Source organism: Podarcis pityusensis, assembly GCF_964106645.2.
Source record: "Podarcis pityusensis genome assembly, chromosome: 15".
Classification (NCBI taxonomy): domain Eukaryota; kingdom Metazoa; phylum Chordata; class Lepidosauria; order Squamata; family Lacertidae; genus Podarcis; species Podarcis pityusensis.
This window is the reverse complement of record NC_138040.1, coordinates 45,061,658-45,084,456: the sequence shown is the minus strand read 5'-3', so window position 1 is coordinate 45,084,456 and position 22,799 is coordinate 45,061,658. Positions and strand designations below refer to the sequence as shown.

At 46.6% G+C, this 22,799-nt stretch overlaps 2 protein-coding genes across 4 annotated transcripts in view; one reads left to right on the top strand and one right to left on the bottom strand.

Moving 5' to 3' along the window:
* Positions 1 to 22,799, bottom strand: part of ADAM9 (ADAM metallopeptidase domain 9) — a 96,502-nt gene that overhangs the window by 9,009 nt on the left and 64,694 nt on the right. For 2 of the 3 annotated variants that reach the window (XM_080982368.1, XM_080982370.1), the window contains 3 exons: positions 18,867 to 18,947; positions 15,570 to 15,675; positions 12,208 to 12,346 (listed from right to left, as the gene is read on the bottom strand). In XM_080982368.1, the coding sequence (XP_080838494.1) occupies positions 12,208 to 12,346; positions 15,570 to 15,675; positions 18,867 to 18,947 (326 nt within the window). The remainder of the gene's footprint in view (positions 1 to 12,207; positions 12,347 to 15,569; positions 15,676 to 18,866; positions 18,948 to 22,799) is intronic. The other variant, XM_080982369.1, reaches the window with a different exon arrangement.
* LOC308464206 (craniofacial development protein 2-like) overlaps positions 17,312 to 22,799 on the top strand; it is a gene marked incomplete at its 3' end in the record, with an annotated part of 461,435 nt that continues 455,947 nt past the window's right edge. Inside the window, exon 1 of the mRNA XM_080983327.1 lies at positions 17,312 to 17,474. The remainder of the gene's footprint in view (positions 17,475 to 22,799) is intronic.

Sequence of the window (22,799 nt, the reverse complement as noted above, 5' to 3'; positions counted from 1 at the left end):
AGAAGTAGTGTTCTTGGGGGACAGGGGGCGGGCGGGTGTGGGGGACTCTCTGGTCCTGAATGGGGCAACTGTGCCCCTGAAGGTGTGAGAATCAGAACTTACAGGGTTAAACAGTTCTGTGTGACGTCTCACATTCTGAGGCGTGGTTTGCTTCACATACGGGAATCTTTCTTTGTGTGTGGTTTTCCTTTCGTTTTTGGCTGAGAGACGAAAGAATGTCTGCTCTCTCGCTGGGACTGATTTATGATGTTTTTCTTCTCATTAAAGGCTGTTAGAGATTAGCAAGAAGCCTGCGTTCAGTTGATTTATTACACACACACAAGGCAACATTTTCTACCGCTGCTAAAGAACTCTGCTAAGAGCTCAAGTTTTTCTATCGGCACAAGCGTCCAAAGGCACAGGGGAAGTGTGCCGGGCGCCATCTTATCTCACAGGTTATGGAAGCTAGCCAAGCTTTGGAAGCTGTTGCCACGTCGTGCCTGTGTGTGTGGGAGAAGCCAGCTGGAGCCCCTGCCTAACGTTTGAGGCAGGGAGGCTTGCTGGGGAGGATTTCATCTTCAGGACCGGGTGCCGAGAGGAGCTGCTGTTTACGTGAGTAGGCTCAGCCCCGGGGGAGAAGATGGCAGATGGCCAGGAGTCATTCTCAGTCCCTTTTGCAAAGCTGAATGGGAGCAACTGGGAGGAGTGGTCAAGGAAGCTGAAGGCCTGGCTGGTAGCCAAGGGTCTGTGGGAGGCGATCCAAGGGCCCCCACAGCAAGCTGCAGCCAGAGCTGCAGCAGCGGTTGTTGTAGCTGCCCAAGCCTCACAGAAGAAAGACCAGGAAGCCCTAGGAGCTATAGTGCTCAGTTTGGAGGGCTCACAGCTACCTTTGGTGGAGGGTCTTGACAGTGCCCAGGCTGTTTGGCAGGAGCTGGAGAGGGTTTGCTGAGAAACCACAGTGGAAGCCAAAAGCCACGTCCCCAGATGCAGTAAAGCCTCAAGGAGAGCTGCTGGCAAGGTTGGGGGGGCAGAGAAGACCAAAGGCAAGTTTGCAAAGTTTTCCACCGGTTGTTTGTGTGACGAGGAGGAACACCGTCTCAGAGAGGGCCGAGCTGGCGCAGGGTGCCCTGCAGGGAACAGAGGGGGGGCCAAGCCAGAAGGCACAGTTCAGGCTTTTCCCACTCGTCGTTGTTTTGTCTGCGAGTCTGTTGACCATCTGCGTCGATCCTGTCCGAGGAGAGCCAGAGAGGCCGGGCAGGATGTCTCCAAGGTCGCTTCCCATGGCAGTCAGCCAAGTCCTCGTGGCAGCCAGCCAGGTTTCCATGGCAGCCAGTCTAGAAGAGGAGGCCAGCGTGGGAATGCAAAGGGAGGACGTGATAGAGGAAGTGAGGACGGTTCTTCTTATCACCTAGCTGCCTCTATGGCAACGCTGAGGGACAACTCCAGTGAGGGCAGCATGCTGCGTTGGGTCATCGACTCAGGAGCCAGCCATCACCTGATGCCATCGCCACCTAGTGGCGAAATGTGGAACTGCCGGGCTGTTTCAACTGGGAAAACAGTCGGTCTTGCTGATGGCTCACAGAGACAATTAACTACTGTTGGCAATGTGTTTGTTTCTTTTTTACAGGCAGAGCTGGAAGTCTACGTTGTGCCAGGAATGAAGTGTTGTCTTTTATCTGTATCTGCTCTTGTAAAGGAGGGTTATAAGGTTTGCTTTGAAAATGATCATAGAATAGAATCATAGAGTTGGATGAGACCACAAGGGCCATCGAGTCCAACCCCCTGCCAAGCAGGAAACACCATCAGAGCACTCCTGACATATGGTTGTCAAGCCTCTGCTTAAAGACCTCCAAAGAAGGAGACTCCACCACACTCCTTGGCAGCAAATTCCACTGTCGAACAGCTCTTACTGTCAGGAAGTTCTTCCTAATGTTTAGGTGGAATCTTCTTTCTTGTAGTTTGGATCCATTGCTCCGTGTCCGCTTCTCTGGAGCAGCAGAAAACAACCTTTCTCCCTCCTCTATGTGACATCCTTTTATATATTTGAACATGGCTATCATATCACCCCTTAACCTCCTCTTCTCCAGGCTAAACATGCCCAGCTCCCTTAGCCGTTCCTCATAAGGCATCGTTTCCAGGCCTTTGACCATTTTGGTTGCCCTCCTCTGGACACGTTCCAGTTTGTCAGTGTCCTTCTTGAACTGTGGTGCCCAGAACTGGACACAGTACTCCAGGTGAGGTCTGACCAGAGCAGAATACAGTGGCACTATTACTTCCCTTGATTTAGATGCTATACTCCTATTGATGCAGCCCAGAATTGCATTGGCTTTTTTAGCTGCCGCGTCACACTGTTGGCTCATGTCAAGTTTGTGGTCAACCAAGACTCCTAGATCCTTTTCCCATGTACTGCTCTCAAGCCAGGTGTCACCCATCTTGTATTTGTGCCTCTCATTCCCCCCCCCCAAGTGCAATACTTTACATTTCTCCCTGTTAAAATTCATCTTGTTTGTTTTGGCCCAGTTCTCTAATCTGTCAAGGTCGTTTTGAAGTGTGATCCTGTCCTCTGGGGTGTTAGCCACCCCTCCCAGTTTGGTGTCATCTGCAAATTTGATCAGGATGCCCTTGAGTCCATCATCCAAGTCGTTGATAAAGATGTTGAATAAGACCGGGCCCAGGACAGAACCCTGTGGCACCCCACTAGTCACTCTTCTCCAGGATGAAGAGGAACCATTGATGAGCACCCTTTGGGTTCGGTCAGTCAGCCAGTTACAAATCCACTGAGTGGTAGCATAGTCAAGACCGCATTTTACCAGCTTCTTTACAAGAATATCATGGGGCACCTTGTCAAATGCCTTGCTGAAATCAAGGTAGGCTACATCCACTGCGTTCCCTTCATCTACCAGGCTTGTAATTCTGTCAAAAAACGAGATCAGGTTAGTCTGACATGACTTATTTTTCAGAAATCCATGCTGACTATTGGTGATCACAGCATTCCTTTCTAGGTGCTCACAGACTGTTTGCTTAATGATCTGCTCCAGAATCTTCCCTGGTACTGATGTCAGACTGACTGGGCGGTAATTATTTGGGTCCTCTCTTTTCCCCTTTTTGAAAATAGGGACAACATTTGCCCTCCTCCAGTCTGCCGGGACTTCGCCTGTTCTCCAGGAATTCTCAAAGATGAATGCCAGTGGTTCTGAGATCACATCTGCCAGTTCTTTTAATACTCTTGGATGCAGTTCATCTGGCTCTGGAGACTTGAATACATCTAAACTAGCCAAGTATTCTTGTACTATCTCCTTAGTTATTCTGGGCTGTGTTTCCTCTGCTGAATCATTTGCTCCAAATTCTTCAGGTCGGGCATTGTTTTCTTTATCGGAGAAGACTGAGGCAAAGAAGGCATTGAGGAGTTCAGCCCTTTCTGTGTCCCCTGTTTGCATTTCACCATCTTCTCCTCTGAGTGACCCCACTGTTTCTTTGTTCTTCCTTTTGCTACGAACATACCCATAAAAGCCTTTTTTGTTGCTTTTAATCTCTCTAGCAAGCCAGAGTTCATTCTGTGCTTTAGCTTTCCTGACTTTGTGTCTACACGTGCTGGCTATTTGTTTGAATTCCTCTTTGGTGGTTTCCCCCCTTTTCCATTTTTTGTACACATCCTTTTTTAACCTTAACTCAGTTAAAAGTTCTTTAGATAGCCACCCTGGCTTCTTTAGGCACCTTCCATGTTTCCGTCTCATTGGTATTGCCTGAAGTTGTGCTTTTACTATCTCCCTCTTAACAAACTCCCAGCCATCATGAACTCCCTTTCCTTTTAGTATTACTGTCCATGGGATCTCACCCAGCACTTCCCTAAGTTTTATGAAGTCGGCTTTCTTAAAGTCAAGAAATTGAGTCCTAGTATGCTTGGCTGCTCCTTTCCGCTGTATAGTAAACTTCAGAAGAGCATGATCACTCGCGCCTAATGATCCTTCCACTTCTACCCCACTAACCAGGTCATCAACATTGGTTAGGACCAGATCTAAAATGGCTGTTCCTCTTGTTGCTTCTCCCACTTTCTGGACAATGAAGTTGTCTGCAAGGCCAGTGAGGAATCTGTTTGACCTTAGGCTCTTGGCTGAGTTTGACATCCAACAAATATCCGGGTAATTGAAGTCCCCCATTACTACTATCTCCCTTCCTTTTGCATGCTTGGCCATCTGTTCCAGGAAGGCATCATCTATGTCCTCCGTTTGGCTTGGGGATCTATAGTAAACTCCCACAATGAGGTCACTGTTATTCTTCTCTCCCTTAATTTTGACCCAAATGCTCTCACTTTGGCTTTGAGGTTCTAAATCTTGGATCTCTTCACAGGTATACACATCCCTGACATATAACGCCACACCTCCTCCTTTCTTGTCTGGTCTGTTTCTCTGAAATAGATTGTATCCCCCCATTATTACATTCCAATCGTGGGACTTATCCCACCAGGTTTCAGTGATGCCTATTATGTCATATTTAGTTTGCTGTACCAAGAGCTCAAGCTCATCTTGTTTATTTCCCATGCTTTGTGCATTAGTATACAGACATTGAAGTCCATTAATCATTCTTTAGGCACCTTCCATGTTTCTGTCTCATTGGTATTGCCTGACGTTGTGCTTTTACTATCTCCCTCTTAACAAACTCCCAGCCATCATGAACTCCCTTTCATGATGTCTGTTCTATTTCCAGGGGTGGGAAACAACTGGTCAATGTTGCATATCAGAACAACCTCTTTGTTTTGGAGACACCTCTGGAGGGTAAGGGGGACGCTGAGACAGCACAAGCGCAGTGTGCTAACGTTCCCACACATGATTCGTGTGCTCACTTGTGGCACAGGAGAATGTCGCATAGCTGTTGGAAACATATCCAGAAGTTACCAGAATGCACTGAGGGTTGCAAGATGAAAGCATGTGATAAATTATTGGATTGTAGGGCATGCAAAAGAGCAAAGGTAAAAAGGTGCAGTTATCCCAGATTGGAGAGGGTAACCACAAGGCCTTTTGAGCTAGTGCATACAGACCTTTGTGGACCCATGCCAGTGCCGAGTCTGGGCGGAGCCAGGTATGCGCTCACACTGACAGATGATTTTTCGAGGAACAGCTGGATCTTCTCGCTGAAACGGAAAAGCGAGGCAGCGCAACTGATCAAAGACTGGGTTGCGGTGGTGGAACTACAGTTTTCCACCAAGGTGCAGAGCTTTCAGAGCGACCGAGGCGGAGAGTTCACCGGGTCTGCTCTGCAGTCACAGGTTGACGGTTGCTTCTTCTCCTCAGAATGGCGTAGCGGAGCGCAGGAACAAAACGCTAGCTGAGGCAGCTGACGATCTACTGTTTGACTCTGGTTTGCCTCAGAGCTTTTGGGCCGAAGCTTGGAAAGCTGCCAGCTTCACCTTGAACAGGTCCTATAGCTCTGTTGTAGGAGACACACCCTATTTTCTGCTGCACCGGAAGAAGCCCAAGGTGCATTTCTTCCGTGTGTTTGGTTGCGAAGCTTGGGTGCTTGTGCCAAAGGCTCAACGCAAGAAAGGTGACCCGAGGTCCCGGAAAATGATCTTTTGTGGGTACGAGCCTGGGACAAAAGGGTGGGGGTTTACCTATCCAGAAGGCGATCAGTCCAGGATTCTAGTCAGCAGGAGTGCTGAGTTCTGTGAGCAGAGTGGTTGGTCAAGGATCCATGCGAATCCTGACGTTCTCTCAGAGTGTCTGTCTGATTCTGCTGAGGAGGGAGAGTTAGAAGCTGAACCTGTTGATGAGGACCACGTCTCTGACCAGGGTCAAGAACAGGGAGGGGCATCTCCACAGGTTGTTAAAAGAGAGCCCAAAAGTGAGCCTTCGTCTCCAGTTAGTAAAGTGCAGAAGGCCAGAAGATGCAGTAAGTCAGAGGGGGAGTCTTCTGATAACAAGGACACACTTGCTGGCCCCAGTGGGTCAGAGGGAGCACCTGAGACAGTGCTCAGACGTTCCACACGCGCTACAAAGGGGGTACCACCTGAGAGGTTTGAGGTCACCAGCGTGTGGGTTGGTTTAGCGCAGTGCGAACCAGAAAGTTTTGAGGAGGTTCAACAGTTGCCTGAAGAAGAAGCCAGGAAGTGGCAAGAGGCAATGGGAAAGGAGTTGAACTCAATGAGGTCCTTAGGTGTGTTCTCCACCACGAAGCTGCCAGAGGGCAAGCAGGCCGTGAGCTGTCGTTGGGTTTACAGGATTAAGGCCACAGCGTCTGGAGAACCACAGTACAAGGCGAGGCTTGTAGCCAGAGGGTTCACGCAGAGAAGGGGGCTGCATTACACCAAGGTGTATGCTCCTACGTCCCGGAGTGAGACTCTGCGCGTGCTTTTAGCAGTAGCTGCTCAAAGAGGGCACCAAGTGCACCACTTTGATGTGGATGTGGCTTATTTGAACTTGGATCTGAAGGAGGATCTGTACATGTTACCTCCTCCAGGGTTTGAGGGCAATGAGCCAGGTGCTGTGTGGAAGTTGCACAAGTCAATTTATGGTTTGAAACAGTCAGCCAGAAATTGGAACTTGTGCCTGAATGAAGCTCTGGAAAGTTTGGGTTTCCAGAAGAGTGTTGCAGACAGTTGCCTGTACCTGAAGGGGTCAGGAGGGACACAGGAAGCGATTCTGGTGTTCGTAGATGATATTCTGTACGTGGCACAGACAGGTAGACAGGTGCAAGATTTTGCCAAAGAGCTTGGTAAGAAGTTTAAGCTCAAAAACCTTGGTCCCGTTCAAGTTTATCTGGGCATTAGGATAGACAGGTCTGAGAACGGGAGTTTCTTGCTCAGTCAGAAAGGCAAGATTGAGCAGTTGCTTGAGAAGTTCCGGATGTCTGACTGTGCAGGGGCCAGAACGCCCATGGAGACCAACTTCGTGAAGGACAGTCAGCTTGGGGAGCGTTCTGAGTTCCAAAACCCTGAGGTGTTTCAGTCAGGGCTAGGGAGTCTGTTGTATCTCTCTCAGTGGAGCAGACCAGACATAGCGTTTGCTGTGAATCTGCTCAGCAGGGAGGCTACAAAGCCCAGTGCGAATGCCTGGCAAGGCATCAAGAGAGTGTTGAGGTATTTGCAGGATACCAAAGAGTTTTGCCTCACGTTGTCAGCTGACGGTGACGCACGGCTTACGTGCTGGAGTGACAGCGATTGGACATCTCTTGGGGACAGGAAGTCTGTGTCTGGGCTGGTGGTAAAGTTCGGGGAATCCCTGGTTGGGTGGAAGTCCCGGAAGCAAAGTCTTATTGCACTTTCTTCCACTGAGGCTGAGTTCAGTGCGTTGTCGGATTTGTGCAGGGAGTTGGACTTCTACAGGTGCTTGATCCAAGAGATCTGTGGGGATTGTTACTTGCCCATAACTGTTTGGGGAGACAATCAACCTTGTCTTAGGTTGGCAGAATCTGGACAGTTCAAGTCCAGGACCAAGCATTTGGACATACGTTTCCAGAATGTATGTCAAAGTGTCCAAGCAGGTTGGATACGGCTCAAGTATTGTTCGAGCCGGGAGAACCTAGCTGATGGGTTTACTAAACCCTTGACCTTCCAGCGACATGGGGAGTTCTGTGAAGGGTTGTGTTTGGGGTGAGTTATACTCACAGTTTCCCTCAGGATGCGAGACGAGAGGGGGTGTGAGGAGAATCAGAACTTACAGGGTTAAACAGTTCTGTGTGACATCTCACATTCTGAGGCGTGGTTTGGTTTACATATGGGAATCTTTCTTTGTGTGTGGTTTTCCTTTCGTTTTTGGCTGAGAGACGAAAGAATGTCTGCTCTCTCGCCGGAACTGATTTATGATGTTTTTCTTCTCATTAAAGGCTGTTAGAGATTAGCAAGAAGCCTGCGTTCAGTTTGATTTATTATACACACACAAGGCAACATTTTCTACCGCTGCTAAAGAACTCTGCTAAGAGCTAAGAGCTCAAGTTTTTCTATCGGCACAAGCGTCCAAAGGCACAGGGGAAGTGTGCTGGGCGCCATCTTATCTCACAGAAGGAGCAGGTGTGCTGCCTGAGAGTCATTTGGACTCACAGCTGTCCATGGAGGCACAGGTCAATTCTGTGTCCAGGGCAGCTGTCTACCAGCTCCATCTGGTACGCATGCTGAGACCCTACCTGCCCGTGGACTGTCTCGTCAGAGTGGTGCATGCAAACTGGTGACTGGGAGCAGTCACTGAGACCACATAACACCGGTCTTGAAAGATCTACATTTGCACTTCCGGGTCAGCGCCATCGTTAATGGCGGATTCCCTCTGATTCTCGGAGGGACCAGCTCCGCGGGATTGGGTCTTACCACTGCGGCAAAGCGGGGACCCTTTAAAAATCACAGGCGGGGGAAGCCTGTGAACGTGGGGACTCGGCGGGCACCATTTGCGCCCCCCCAAGTTGCGAAGGAACCCTTTTAAGGGCTCCGGAGCGGGACGGGGTGAGCGGCGCAGTGCTGAGAGTTGACTGCTTCTTCCGCGGAGTGAAGCTGCACAGCCGTTATCGGAGAGCGCTGACTTTTTCCTGGGATAATTGGATTTTGAAAGCAACTACCCATGAGTAGGATTAAATTGGATTTAAAAGGAGAAAAAACAGCTAATTCGGCACCGAAGCGGGAAGGTATAACCAGGAAGTCTGCCTTCCTTTCTTGTAAATAGATCAAAGCAAAGAGACTGTAAAGCGGAAACATAGAAAGACGTTCGGAAAAAAGACTTAAATCTTAACATCTGGAAAGTGGGCTCCCCTCCGGATTGCAGGAGAGGAGGGGGGAAGGTTTGAGTTGTTTTTACCTGCAAAAAAAAAGGGGGGAAAGGAAGCTAAAATCTGCCGCTTAAAACCTGGGAACGGACTGCCCCTAGACAAGGAATGCCGTTTGCAGAGTTTCGAGAAACTAGAAAACAAAGTGAGAGATTGGCTTCATTATTATCAGATAATGGAGGCATATAATTTGGATAAGAAAATTGGCTTCCAGGTGGAAAAATCAAAACTAGAAACAGAACTGTTAGAACCCAAAACTAAGAATTTGTCAAGAATGTATAACTTGCTGTTGAAATGGAATACTCAGGATGAAACAGTGAAATCTGCTATGATTAAATGGGCACAAGATGTTGGACATAATATTATGTTTGCTGACTGGGAACAGTTATGGACCACAGGTATGAAGTTTACGGCATGTAATGCCCTAAGAGAGAATATTATGAAAATGATATACAGGTGGTACATGACCCCAGTCAAGCTTGCAAAAATCTATCATTTGCCCGACAATAAATGCTGGAAATGTAAAGAAACTGAAGGTACATTCTTTCACCTTTGGTGGACGTGCCCAAGGATTAAGGCTTTCTGGGAAATGATATATAATGAACTGAAAAAGGTATTTAAACATACCTTCTTGAAGAAACCAGAGGCCTTTCTTCTGGGCATTGTCGGCCAATTGGTGCCAAAGAAGGACAGAACTTTTTTTATGTATGCTACAACAGCAGCAAGAATACTCATTGCAAAGTATTGGAAGACACAAGATCTACCCACTTTGGAAGAATGGCAGATGAAGGTGATGGACTATATGGAATTGGCAGAAATGACTGGCAGAATCCGAGACCAGGGAGAAGAGTCGGTGGAAGAAGATTGGAAAAAATTTAAAGTCTATTTACAGAAATATTGTAAAATTAATGAATGATAGAATGATGTTGGATAGTAATTAAGCGGTTTCCAGCTGTAATGTTCTAAGAGAATATGAAAAAAGGGTTATAAATGGGTTAAAATCTAATGGTAAGGATTTGCTGAACCAATAAATTGAAGTGGAATACAAAAAAGGGAGGTACGAGGAGGTCCGGGAAACAAGCTAAAGGAAAATAAGTAATAGAAAATATGTGTGTTTTTAACTGTTTTTATTTTGTATTTTTCTTTTTTCTTTTTCATTTTCACTGTAATATTTCAAAAAACCTTAATAAATATCTTATATATAAAAAAAGAAAGACCTACATTTGCTCCCAGTACATTTCCGAGCACAATTCAAAGTGTTGGTGTTGACCTTTAAGGCCCTAAATGGCCTCAGTCCTGTATACCTGAAGGAGCGTCTCCACCCCCATCGTTCAGCCCAGATACTGAGGTCCAGCACTGAGGGCCTTCTGGTGGTTCCCTCACTGCGAGAAGCCAAGTTACAAGGAACCAGGCAGAGGGCATTTACAGTAGTGGCACCCGCCCTGTGGAATGCCGTCCCATCAGATGTCAAAGAGATAAACAACTATCTGACATTTAGAAGACTTCTGAAGGCAGCCCTGTTTAGGGAAGTTTTTACTGACTGATATTTTATTGTATTTTTAATCTTTTTTGGAAGCCGCCCAGAGTGGCTGGGGAAACCCAGCCAGATGGGCGGGGTAATAACAACAACAAAAAAACAACAATAATATTACTATTTTTTGACTAATGTAAGTTCTTACACTTTTTAAGTTTTTCCAAAGTTTTCTTTTTAATGGATAGGTGTTTGAGGAAAGATTAATATAAATTTTGATGTTTTGTTAAGAAAACCTGCCATAAAGTCTATGATATGTGTGAAACACTGTAAGTTTTGATATATAATTTAGATTTTAAGCAACAAATTGTAAGGCTGATTATGATCTCTCACAATAAGAAATGTTTTTTCATAATTTTTTGCAAATAATTACCATTCTCATACAATTTATGCTTTGTATCAAAGTGCCCCACTGGTGGGGCTGAATGATACAAAACCCATTTTTTACTCAAGTCATTATATTCTCATTATCTTCTACCTTTAATGGTTCTTATGATTGCTATTATAATATTGATTAGTTATGTCATGCATCAAGCCAAAATTTTTATTATGTTACTCATTAAAATATGAGATTGAATTTTTCTGTATCATCTGCCCCTCTTCCCCTAACTAACAAAGGTCCAATTTGGCATAAGCTAAACAGAGTGATGTTATTCTGCCCCCACCAAACGGTACAGAATGCAAGAAACCACTTTCCACACTCTATGCCCACAGTGAGGATGGTGTGATCATGGAAGTTGATTAATCCTTCACCTGCACTAACCTTGACAGAGTAATTCTCTGGCCTGCAGGCACTAGCATCCCTTCCTGTGCCTCCTCTGCTACCTATGAAAGGTCTCAATAAATACCCCCTCAAAATTCCACAATGCACAAGATTCTTCCTTGCTAGTTCCTGTTGGCTCAGCTTGTTCTACACTGAACAGGCAACCTGTAACATACCCAAATTTCACTTAACCCCAGGATTAAGTGTGCGAGGGTGGGGTGCCAGTACACACACCGTGGCAGCCATTTTGTGCCATGCTCCAAACCCCCTGGCAGTCATTTGTGATGGTGCCCACAGCACTTTCTCAAAATTCCAAATATGCCCACTGGTCCAAAAGGGATGGTGAACCCCTGATCGAATGTCTCAGGTTTGTGTGTGGTGGCATTACAGAGAACACTTTGCGGAGTCTTGCAGTTGTTCTCTAAGTGAACAGAACACACTGGATGTGACTTTACCAAGAGGCTCAGCTTCTATGCAGACGCTTGTATAGCAATTCCACGATACAGCCGTACCAAGAATTTCTTAGAGAAAATCTGTAAATTTAAGAGTCAATCCCACGCTTTGCCTGCAAAATTTCCAGGGAAGGCTCCTACCTGAAACACTGGGGAGTCACTGCCATTCAGAGTAAGCAACACTGAGATACTTGACCAAAGGTCTGACTTCTCCAATTGTTTTCTGACAGCGTGCAGAGAACAAAACAGGGCTGGCAAACTAGGGGGAATTGGCTGGTGTTCAGTTGGTTCTAGAAAAACCAATTCTTCCCTATTTTGCAGAATACACAATGCCCCTGGCAGAGGGACACATCCAATTTTGGGAATGTAACACACACACACACACACACACACTTGCTGCCAGTGCTCCTCTTTTACCTGTGTTGCGAAGCGGCATCCACAAAGAGCTGGCAGGGGCACTGACTTCCAGTGAGATATCACAGGATCTTGTGTGCTGTGCGAGATCTCGTGAAATTTCAGTGAGATCTCATGAGATCTTGCTGCAAACCAGCACTGTTGCAGGCAGCCTCTGCCTCTTAGGCTTCTACCGCTCAAGGCAGGCACCTCATCTTGCCTCACCAGTGGACCGGGCCTGGCACCAGTGCTGCACACAGAGCCTTTAAATGCCTTTGTTCTGCCAAAGAATTCCTAGTCAGCTTTCCACACAGCGGGGGGGGGGGGGGTGGACAGAAAATACTTACCCACAACAAGCCTCTATCAACGGCATTAAGGATGACACCAACTGATTCCTCACAAGGTAAGTGAAGAGCAAAAGCAACAGGAGAGGGAGAATCAGGCAGAAGAATGCCAGCAGCCAATTTCTTGTGGTGTTATCCACATCTGAAAGAGAGAGAGAATAAACAAAGAAAGAAAATTAGCAACAACAGGAACAATGGTTACCTTTCTGCAGGGTGGGAATTACAAACTTCCTCAACCCCATTGAGGGAGAAAAGGAATGCTGTGAGCTTGTTAAATCAGTCAACAGTTTCAACCTCTGCTCTTTTCAAAATCCAAAGCAGTTTACAAATGCGTATAATGCACATAACAAGATTAGTATCGGTCATTTAAAGTAGCTGAGTCATTTAAAGTAGCTGGGTTCTTATGGACATGTTGGTAATCTCAGTACCCTTTCTTCCCATTGAGCAGAACATGGAAAGGCAGGGCAAGCTTACTTTTTCCTGAGCACAACTGACTCCAGGGATGGCCACGGTGGTGCCCTCCAAGTGTTATCGACTACAACTCCCATTAGCTCCAACCACTATGACCTATGGTCAGGGAGGATTATGGTTGTTGTTGTACAAGAGCTGCAGTTTACCACGCTGGCTACCTCTGGACTAGACTACTGACTTTGCTTTTCTCCCATATAATCAAAATGTAGATTTGCAGTGCCCCATTAGAAAGAGCAGGGAGGGAGGCAAGAGAGAAGACAGCTTGCCCAAGAGCAGTGGCTATGGCATGGGAGGGAGAATAGAGGGAAAGTGGTGGTTTGAAACCAGGATTGCTTACAGCAAGAAGGGAGTCGGGAAAGGCTCTATTGTGTTAGCTTTTGGTGTTGGCGTCCGTGTTGCATCCCTCTCTGCTATTTCTTTTTGTAACCTGTCATGTTGCCTTCAACATGAAGCTCCAGATTCAATGTATCAACAAGCAAACAACATCCATCAGCTCTAAGTGAGCAAGCTAACTGGACAGGTTTGCTCTTAAGGTTCAGCTCGTCTTTAAGGTACAGCAACATCTCCATCATAGCAAGCGGGTGGAAATGGAGCTGCAAAATAAGCCTAGAAATATGGGTGGCCTGTGTGCCAGGGAGAGTTGAGAAAGGGAAGGAGGAGGGAGGGGAAATGGGGTGCAGGTGAAAATGGGGGTACACAGCAGAGTTGCCAAAAAGGAGGGAGTAGGAGACATGGAGAAGATAAAATTGGGTAAGAAAGGTGATGTGGAATGGTGGCTTTATTATTGGACAGAAAGTGAAGAGAGTGCCTGCTGGCTGCAGGGTGAGCAGGGAGGAAGATGCAGGAGGTGGTTGCTGTTGTTCATTTATGCCACGCCTTTTCCCCTGACAGGGACTCAAGGTGGCTTAGAGATAAAATAAAAACACCTAAAAGCATAGGGGGAAACAATGGAACAATAATAGAATTACTTTAATCTACATTATATTTACAACGATATTTGTTGCCTCAAAGGATGCTGTGCGTCTTTACCTTGTGCATAATACCCACCACAAAAATCCACCACAAAAAGTCCAGTAGCCCATCAATCTAATTGTCTTCTCCAAGAGAAACTTGGATTGCATGGTATGACCCCCAAAAAATCAACACTAAAAATTGTTACCAACCTTTGTATGGAATTGGGTCTTTAGGAGCAAATGGATCTTTATACTGTATCTGGGACCTTCTTCTATACCTTTGGGGGAGGAGTTGCTTTTTTGTCTGAATTTAATACAACATGCAGTGCAGTGTCTATGCTCAAACAATAAATGGTAAGTTAAGCGGCAATGTTGCAATATTATCCTAAGTCAAAGCAAAGACCCTAAAAGCACTCCTTCATCAGTCACACATCTGAAACACAGCGAGTGTGAACAATATGCAGGAAGTCCTTGTTGTGTGTGCAATTCCTGGCTTGGGATTTTGCTTTGCTTTTTAAAAAACCCCGGGTGCCATTACTTAACAGAACAGCAGTCAAAGAAGTAGCAGCCTATCAATGTTAAGTTACAGAAGAGATATATAAAGAAATCCAGATAAATGTTGTGGAAATATGTGCCATATGAAAGGGCTTTAGTGATGATAATCTGGTGTTTTCATTTCTTTCCCCTCTTCCCTTTCTCCATTTCCCCTTTCTTTTCTGTCTGGGCTTTGCTGCTTATATTTTACTGTCTCTATGTTATGTGCAAGAATAGTGTGTGTATGCTTAAAAGGCTCAGCTGGGTTGGAAGTCCACAACTTGCCTAAGAAAAACATGCCTAAGGAACATGCCTGACAACCATATGTCAGGAGTGCTCTGATGGTGTTTCCTGCTTGGCAGGGGGTTGGACTCGATGGCCCTTGTGGTCTCTTCCAACTCTATGATTCTATGAATAGGACTAGTAAAAATGTTTAAAAAGATATTGTTGGAAAGTAATTTTGTGGACTTGGCATTTCATATCCCAGCTTTTCTCCAAAGAGCTTGAGGTGTGTCCATACTTCTCAATGTTATCCTCACAACAACCCTGTGGGGTAGGCTAAGTGACAGCAACTGGCCCAAAGTCACCCAACACGCTTCATGGCTGAGTTGAGATTTGAATACTGGTCTCTTCCAGGTCCTTACTCTTAACTGCTTCAATTGCAAACGTGTTACTGTAGCTGTCTCTTTGTATTTTTCATGCTTCCTCATTTGTTTGTGGAGGTTTTGAAGTTGGCACAAGAGAGTGAAAGCCTTCAAGACAGACAGTGGTGTACACATTTTTTTTTATCACTGACTTTAATTTTTGCTTCTTATTGCCATTCAGCTCCCACCTTACAATTTTCTCCTGCATATACCTGCTAACTGAGAATTCATTTATGCACCTGACAAAGCAGACATGAGCTAAAGTCATAATCAATTTGTTGGACTCTTGAGGCACCAAAAAATTCAATGTTTTCCCCCCACATTTTTTCCAAATAACATGTGCATGAATTTGGAATGGTCATAGCTCAATTACAGAGCACCTGCTTTGCATGCAGAAGGTCTCAGGTTCAGTCCATGGCCTCTCTGAGGATCCCTGGCTGAAATTCTGGTGAGCATTAAGCAATACTGATCTAGGTGGATAAATAAGCTTCCTCTGTTCCCAATGACATTTGCAGAAAGTTGGCCCAGGACAAACAAAAGCTTTGAAAGTTGTAAGATTCCCCCTACCAATCCAGAGGCCCTAAGTTTCCAATGGCTGGTTATCCAAAACCCAAGCTCCTCTTCCCATGGAAAACAAAACTAGAGAGGCACAGTAAGCCACCACCATACCAGCCAAGGAGGACTTAAGCCTCTTGGAGTAGCTGTCACTTCCCAACCTCCAGGCGTCACCAAAGACAGGAAGGTGTGTTGTTCAGGTACTTGCCATTGTATGGAGGTCCACTGTCCAGACTGCCGCCATATCCTTTGGCATCACAGTAGGGAGGGGCCCACCCCGGGTGACAGTGGCAGTTCTTATTGCTATTGCACACCTGTTTGGATGAAAAGCAGCAAGCAAAGAGTGAAAAATAAATACAGTAAATGGACAAAAGTACAAAGAACATAAAGGTAAAGGTAAAGGGACCCCTGACCAACTCTGTCGTGGCCAACTCTGGGGTTGCGGCGCTCATCTCGCTTTATTGGCCGAGGGAGCCGGCGTACAGCTTCTGGGTCATGTGGCCAGCATGACTAAGCCGCTTCTGGCAAACCAGAGCAGCGCATGGAAACGCCGTTTACCTTCCCGCCGGAGCGGTACCTATTTATCTACTTGCACTTTGACGTGCTTTTGAACTGCTAGGTAGGCAGGAGCAGGGACCGAGGAACGGGAGCTCACCCTGTTGTGGGGATTCGAACTTCCGACCTTCTGATCGGCAAGTCCTAGGCTCTGTGGTTTAACCCACAGCGCCACCCGCGTCCCACAAAGAACATACATTACTCATATTGAAATACTGCCCCTCAATGAGTACAAACTTTCATCAGTAAAACACCACACATCCACATTCCACACTGCTTCATACATTAAACTATGGGTAGGCAAACTAAGGCCCGGGGGGCGGATCCGGCCCACGCATAGTCCAGGAATCATGTTTTTACATGAGTAGAATATGTCCTTTTATTTAAAATGCAAATCTGTGTTGTTTGTGGGGCCTGCCTGGTGTTTTTACATGAGTAGAATGTGTGCTTTTATTTAAAATGCATCTCTGGGATATTTGTGGGGCATAGGAATTCGTTCCTTTTTTTTCCTTTTCAAAATATAGTCCAGCCCCGCCCACAAGGTTTGAGGGACGGTGGACCGGCCCCCTGCTGAAAAGGTTTGCTGACCGACCCCTGCATTAAACACTTGTTTCTATCTGAGACTCAGGAAATATCATGATAGGAAATGAGGCTGCCATCTGGGGTAGCAGCGGAACTGACGATTCGCCGTGCTAGAGAAGAAACTATTTTTTTAAAAAAAGTTTAGTTTCTTCTCCCATTAGATTCTTAATTTTTTTAGGGGTTTGCATACCCCTGTGTCTCCCCAGGAAAAAAGCACTGAGTAATACCATAATATTATATATCAATGGAAAGATAATTTAATGAAGAATGTAATGCAATGACTTTTATGAATGATTATTTATTAAAACAGCAGTCATAAAGAAGAAACCTGAAACACATAGAAAAAATTAGATATACAAAAACCCTCACCATTTCAGTTAATACTTAGTTGAGTAACCTTTAGCTTTAATTAGGGCCTTACAACGCCTTCCCATGGAGTGAACCAAGTTTTTTAGTCCTGCAGCTGTTATAATGTGAAACCAAGATGGAATTATTGCCTCTATTAATTGGGTTTTATTGCTGGGTTGCTTCTGACTAGCAAGTTTCTTTAGTCAGCTCCATAGATTTTCAATTGGATTAAGGTCTGAGCTATGTATTTGGGGGCATTTACATTACCCGAGTGGCGCTGTGGGTTAAACCACAGAGCCTAGGACTTGCTGATGAGAAGGTCGGCGGTTTGAATCCCCGCGACGGGGTGAGCTCCCGTTGCTCGGTCCCTGCTCCTGCCTACCTAGCAGTTCGAAAGCACGTCCAAGTGCAAGTAGATAAATAGGTACCGCTCTGGCGGGAAGGTAAACAGCGTTTCCGTGCGCTGCTCTGGTTTGCCAGAAGCGGCTTAGTCATGCTGGCCACATGACCCGGAAGCTGTACGCCGGCTCCCTCGGCCAATAAAGCGAGATGAGCGCCGCAACCCCAGAGTCGGTCACGACTGGACCTAATGGTCAGGGGTCCCTTTACCTTTACCTTAAAGGAAAAGGTACCCCTGCCCGTACGGGCCAGTCGTGTCCGACTCTAGGATTGTGCGCCCATCTCACTTAAGAGGCCGGGGGCCAGCGCTGTCCGGAGACACTTCCGGGTCACGTGGCCAGCATGACGAAGCTGCTCTGGCGAGCCAGCACCAGCGCAGCACACGGGAATGCCGTTTACCTTCCCGCTATACAGTGGTACCTATTTATCTACTTGCACTTATGGGTGCTTTCGAACTGCTAGGTGGGCAGGAGCTGGGACCGAAGATGGGAGCTCACCCCGCCGCGGGGATTCGAACTGTCGACCATGCGATCGGCAAGCCCTAGGCGCTGAGGTTTTACCCACAGCGCCACCCGCGTCCCTACCTTTACCTTACATTCCCATTAATGACGCAAATTCTGCCCACACCTTTTGCTGTCATACAACCCCAGATCATAACACTATCTCGGTGTTTCACAGTAGGTGCAATGCAGTAGGATGTAAATCTTCTCCAATTCTTCACCTCACATATTTCATGCCATTACTACCAAGCAAGGAGATTTTGGTCTCATCACTCCAAATAACACTGTCCCATTCTTATGCTGTCCAGTTAACATGGGTTTTAGCCCAGTTTAATCGTTTCAACCTTTGCTTGAGAGACAACAATGGCTTTTTCCTTGGAATTCTAGCATTTAGACCATATTCCTGCAGTCTGCGCCAAACGGTGCTTGCACTCAACTTCACATTACCTTGCCCCATGTCATCTTGTATAAACCCAGGTGATTTTCTTCTATCATGTAGCCACAGTTTCTCAGTTCTTCTATCGTCACTTGTTGTTGTGAACCTTTTCCTACCTTTACCAGTCTGATTTTGTAATCTCCTTTTACCTCTTCAAAAATTTAGGAATACCACCTTTGGTTAAGTTTCCACCAATTTTTCTTCTAATTTCTTTATAACTGTAGCCTTGTTCACTTAATATACTGTGCCATTTCTGAAGATATATGGATTTGTGATTATTATGCTCATTTACCTTCAGTAGTAAAGCTCTGCTGGATGAATTACCGCCCGTCTATTTTTGGGGAATCCTGCAACGTGTTTTTGCTAACTATATGCTGGAGTCTGCTCTGGATCAATATGAGCAGTTTCAAATAACAAGCCAAGTCCACCCATCCAACCCCTGACATAATGCAGGTAGTTAAGGGCAGAGCGTCAAAGGAACAACCAGAAGCTTGAAGGGAGCTCTCAACTGTTCCTTTGCTGGAGCTCCTACCTGTCCGTCATTCAATGGAACCAAGTCTCCCTCCAGCACCTTCTGAAAAAAGGGGAAAGGAAGGCCCAAGAGAGGAGGTCAGAACAAAACAAAGCATCAAGTCAGTAACCCCTGGAGAAAGTCTAGAAATCCGGCGTGGTTTTGTCAGCTTACCCCTCGTCCATTGCACTGATGCTCTGCATTGCAGCTGTAACCCAAAACAGAGACATCAACACACTGGTAGTGCTTACATATCTGAAAGAAAGGACACACACAAATTCATTATGATTGGGACTGCAAACCTTAAATTAAAGTAAGTGATGTGTCTGCCCAATCTAAAGTTTCATTTCTAAAGCTTTCCTCACAGATCAAAATCCCCTCTCTTGCAAATGATCTGTTAGGATTAACAAGGAAAACTCACACAATGGTCCACCTGAGACATCCACTGCACATTTGGTGGGCCACTCTTAACAATCCGTAGCTCCATTAAGCAATCTACAACAGAACTGAGAGCAAAGTTATACCCTTCCATTTGACGGATGAGAAAGCAAAAAGCAGTTCTCGCATTTGATCCAGGATCCTTCAAAATGAGAAGACGCTGTAGCAGGTACCTCTGCCTTGGAGCGTGAAAGGAGTTCTGCCCCCTCAAGAAGGGTACACTCGGGACTTCCAGTTAAGGCAGGATGGGGACGCCACGGCAACAAGCAGCTCCTGAAGCCAGCCAGAACTTACATAGCTACCTTACTGGCTCCTGGGCTGCTGGAACTGCCGCTACCAGTGCCGCCAGCACCGATACTGGAGAGGAACTGGGGGCACCCGGAATAACTGCAGCCCCCCCCGTGACCTTGATCGAGCCGGGACCAAGGGCACCCGAGGTCAGGAGGATCTCGGAGCCAGCACGGAAGCAGGAGGGGAAGGAGAGAAAGGAGCCCGGACCCCACCGCTTCTGCCTCCACCACCGCCAGAGGGAAACTGGGGCATCTGGTGCGCCTACCGAGGGAGCCACAGCCTCCCTCCCTGCCAACAGCCCAGCGGAGCTCCGAGGCTGGAGGGACCTCGGAGCCAAAGCAACAAAGGAAGGGGGGGGGGGAGAAAAGAGGAGGAAGGGAGAGAGGAGCCCTGACCTTGCCGTCACCATCGAAGAAAGAAGAGGAGAACCTGTTTGTCGGTCTGATTTTGAAGGGGGAGCCCTTTCTCCCCCCACCCCTCCTTTAAAACAAAACTTTTCCCCACACCACTGCCACTGCTACAGTTACCTCTCCCTCCCCCCTCCTCCTCCTCCTCCTCCTTCTTCTTCTTCTCATTTCTCCTCTTCCTTCTCTCTTTTTCTCCCCCCTCCCTCTCTCCATCCCCCCTTTCCTCCTCTCTCTCTTTAAAGAAAACACATACATACACTCATACACGCATACCACTGTATTATACTTTCCCCTCTCATACTATAGCTAAAAACTATCACTGCAATCTATTACCACTGTTATTACTCTACTTTCTCTCCTTCTCTCTCTTTCTTTCCCCCTTTCTGTCTCCCCCTCCCTTTTATTTTACTCTAATTTCCCCTTCCCCCTTTTCTTTTTCTTTGTTTCTTTTCTCTTTTCTCTTCTTCTTCCTCTTTTCCCTCCACCTTTTGCCTATATTCTGTTTTGTCTGGTCCTGTTCCTGAACACATTCCTAACCCCACCTTCCACCTTAATTGGACCCTAGAACCCCTTTTGCGTATATGAGTGCGCAGGCGTGTACACACGGGTGCAACCACAAATAACCCCCCTCAAACACACATTTCCCCTGGCCCCACCTCTCTGGTCTCTCGCATTTCTGCCTGCTAACCCTCTCCCCCTTATGTGAACTGTCTGTTGGTCTACCCGCCTGTCAGCTTACCTACCCCCCGCTCTGGCAGCACCGCTGAGGCGACCACAGCCTAGACTCAACACAAATGGCCACCTAATCCGAACGCTCTGTAAAACACCAGTCAACAACGCCTGTTCAGCTCAGCAACCCAACAACATCCAGGAACCATTACCACCACAACTCCTAACTGCAACACGCCCTACTCCAAGAGGACGCCAAGCAGACCTCAAACCAAAACCATTAGGGAGATTGAGATGACACCAACCAGGGAGATGGCAAATAGCCTGAGACCACAACACCCCTTCAAGATGACGACCACACAACAACTAAACGAGATCTGAGGGAAATGGAAGCGAGATTAGCAGAAACACTGAAGGCCACAGTGGCTCCCCTGCAGATATTAATCAACGATCTAACGTCCAAAATGAAAGCTCTAGAGAACAAGAACCAAATGAAAGAAAGAATAATAGAGCAATACCGGGAGGAGAACACACGCATCAATAAGAAATTGGATGAACTGGTAAATCACCTGGAAATAGAAAACACAGAAATGAGAATCAAACAAACGGACATCGAAGATTGCAATAGACGTTGCAACATCCACTTCCGCAACTTTCCTGAAAAAGTAGAGGAGAAAAGCCCAGCAGACCTAATTGTACGCTGGCTGAAAGATACAATCCCAAACATGACACTTGAGGTAGATGACCTGGAGAGGAGTCACAGAGCCCTAAAACCTATGCCGAAACCCAGCGCCCCACCCCCCAATAAACATCATTGTGTGCTTCACACGCTACAAAAAGAAGGAAGAGGTATGGAACAACCTCAGAAACTCAACCAACCTTCAATATGGAGACGCCCCCATATTGGACTTACAGGATTTATCTCAGGACACCCTTAACCGGAGAAAAAGCCTAACGCCTGTGCACCCAGTGTCTCCAACAAGCAGGGATCAAGTACCGATGGGGCTTCCCTTTTCGACTCATCGTAACAACCAACATAACACAACAAAGAGCTACCAACATACCTGAAGCCTCGCAACTACTGAAGAACCTCAAACTCGACCTTCCACCGGAATGGCAACCGACAAACCCACTAAGTGACAGCCACAACCATGACGAAACAACAGCAAACAATTGGATGACAGTAAAGAAGAAAAAGAAACAACAGACAATGCAAACCAATACAGTCAAGCACCACGCACAGAATCATCCCGCCGGCCATATGACACAAGAAACCAGACCAAGATTAACCAAACCAACTCATCGCAGATGGACAACCCTACTACAACAACAACCCCAGCTGAATGAAGCAACCGGAAAAAACCACAAACTGAAGTACTAGTGATTCTCCCCCCCTTCCCCCCCTCCTTTCCCCGCCGAACATAAATATAGTTAACACCATCAACATCCCCCCCCCAGCCCTGCACCTGCACAGAAATCCCCACCCCAACACCAGTCCAGACCTCAAACCACATTCCCCATCACCTAACAACCCATAACCCACACCTTCAGCATCCCCCTACTCCATACTAAGGAAAAATAACTCCTCCAACCTTAATAACACAACCCACAAACAGGCTAAAATCTGATGCCCAACCAGCACAATGGTGGCGCCAGAGCATACCAACACCCACATCCTCGCCCCAACACACCAACGATGTTGCTAATAACATTGGCAACATTGCTTACGAACCTTATACCTGACATTGGCGTCACAAAGATGCTTCACCCCATCTCACTGATCATCCCCTATCGCAAACAACAGGGGGGATGGCCTGTCCCTATACATGGTCCTCCACACCAGCTGAGACCTAGGACCAACCAGCTAAATGCCAAATGGCCCAAAATACCCCAAACAAACACATACCGTATATGACTACATATAGGAAACTCTCTACAACCTACCCCCTACTCTTTAACCCAAATCTAACTCTAATCCCACTAGTCCCCCAACCACCACACTGTAGGTCAGTGCAATCCCATTGGTTCGTTAAACAACACAGGGGTTGGGAAACCCCATCAAAAGAAAATGAAAAAGAAAACCTCATACATAAACACCATGAAACCGCACATCACCTTCCTACAAGAAATACACAACCCACCCAAAGGGATCAAACTCCTGAGTGACCCTCACTACAGTCAACAGTGGGTTGCACGAGGCTCAGGGAAAGCCCATGGCGTAGCTATAATACTCAGTAGAGACCTGAACTTCACTGCCACAACAGTCCTAAAAGACAAAAAAGGCATTCATTTTCGCTAAAGG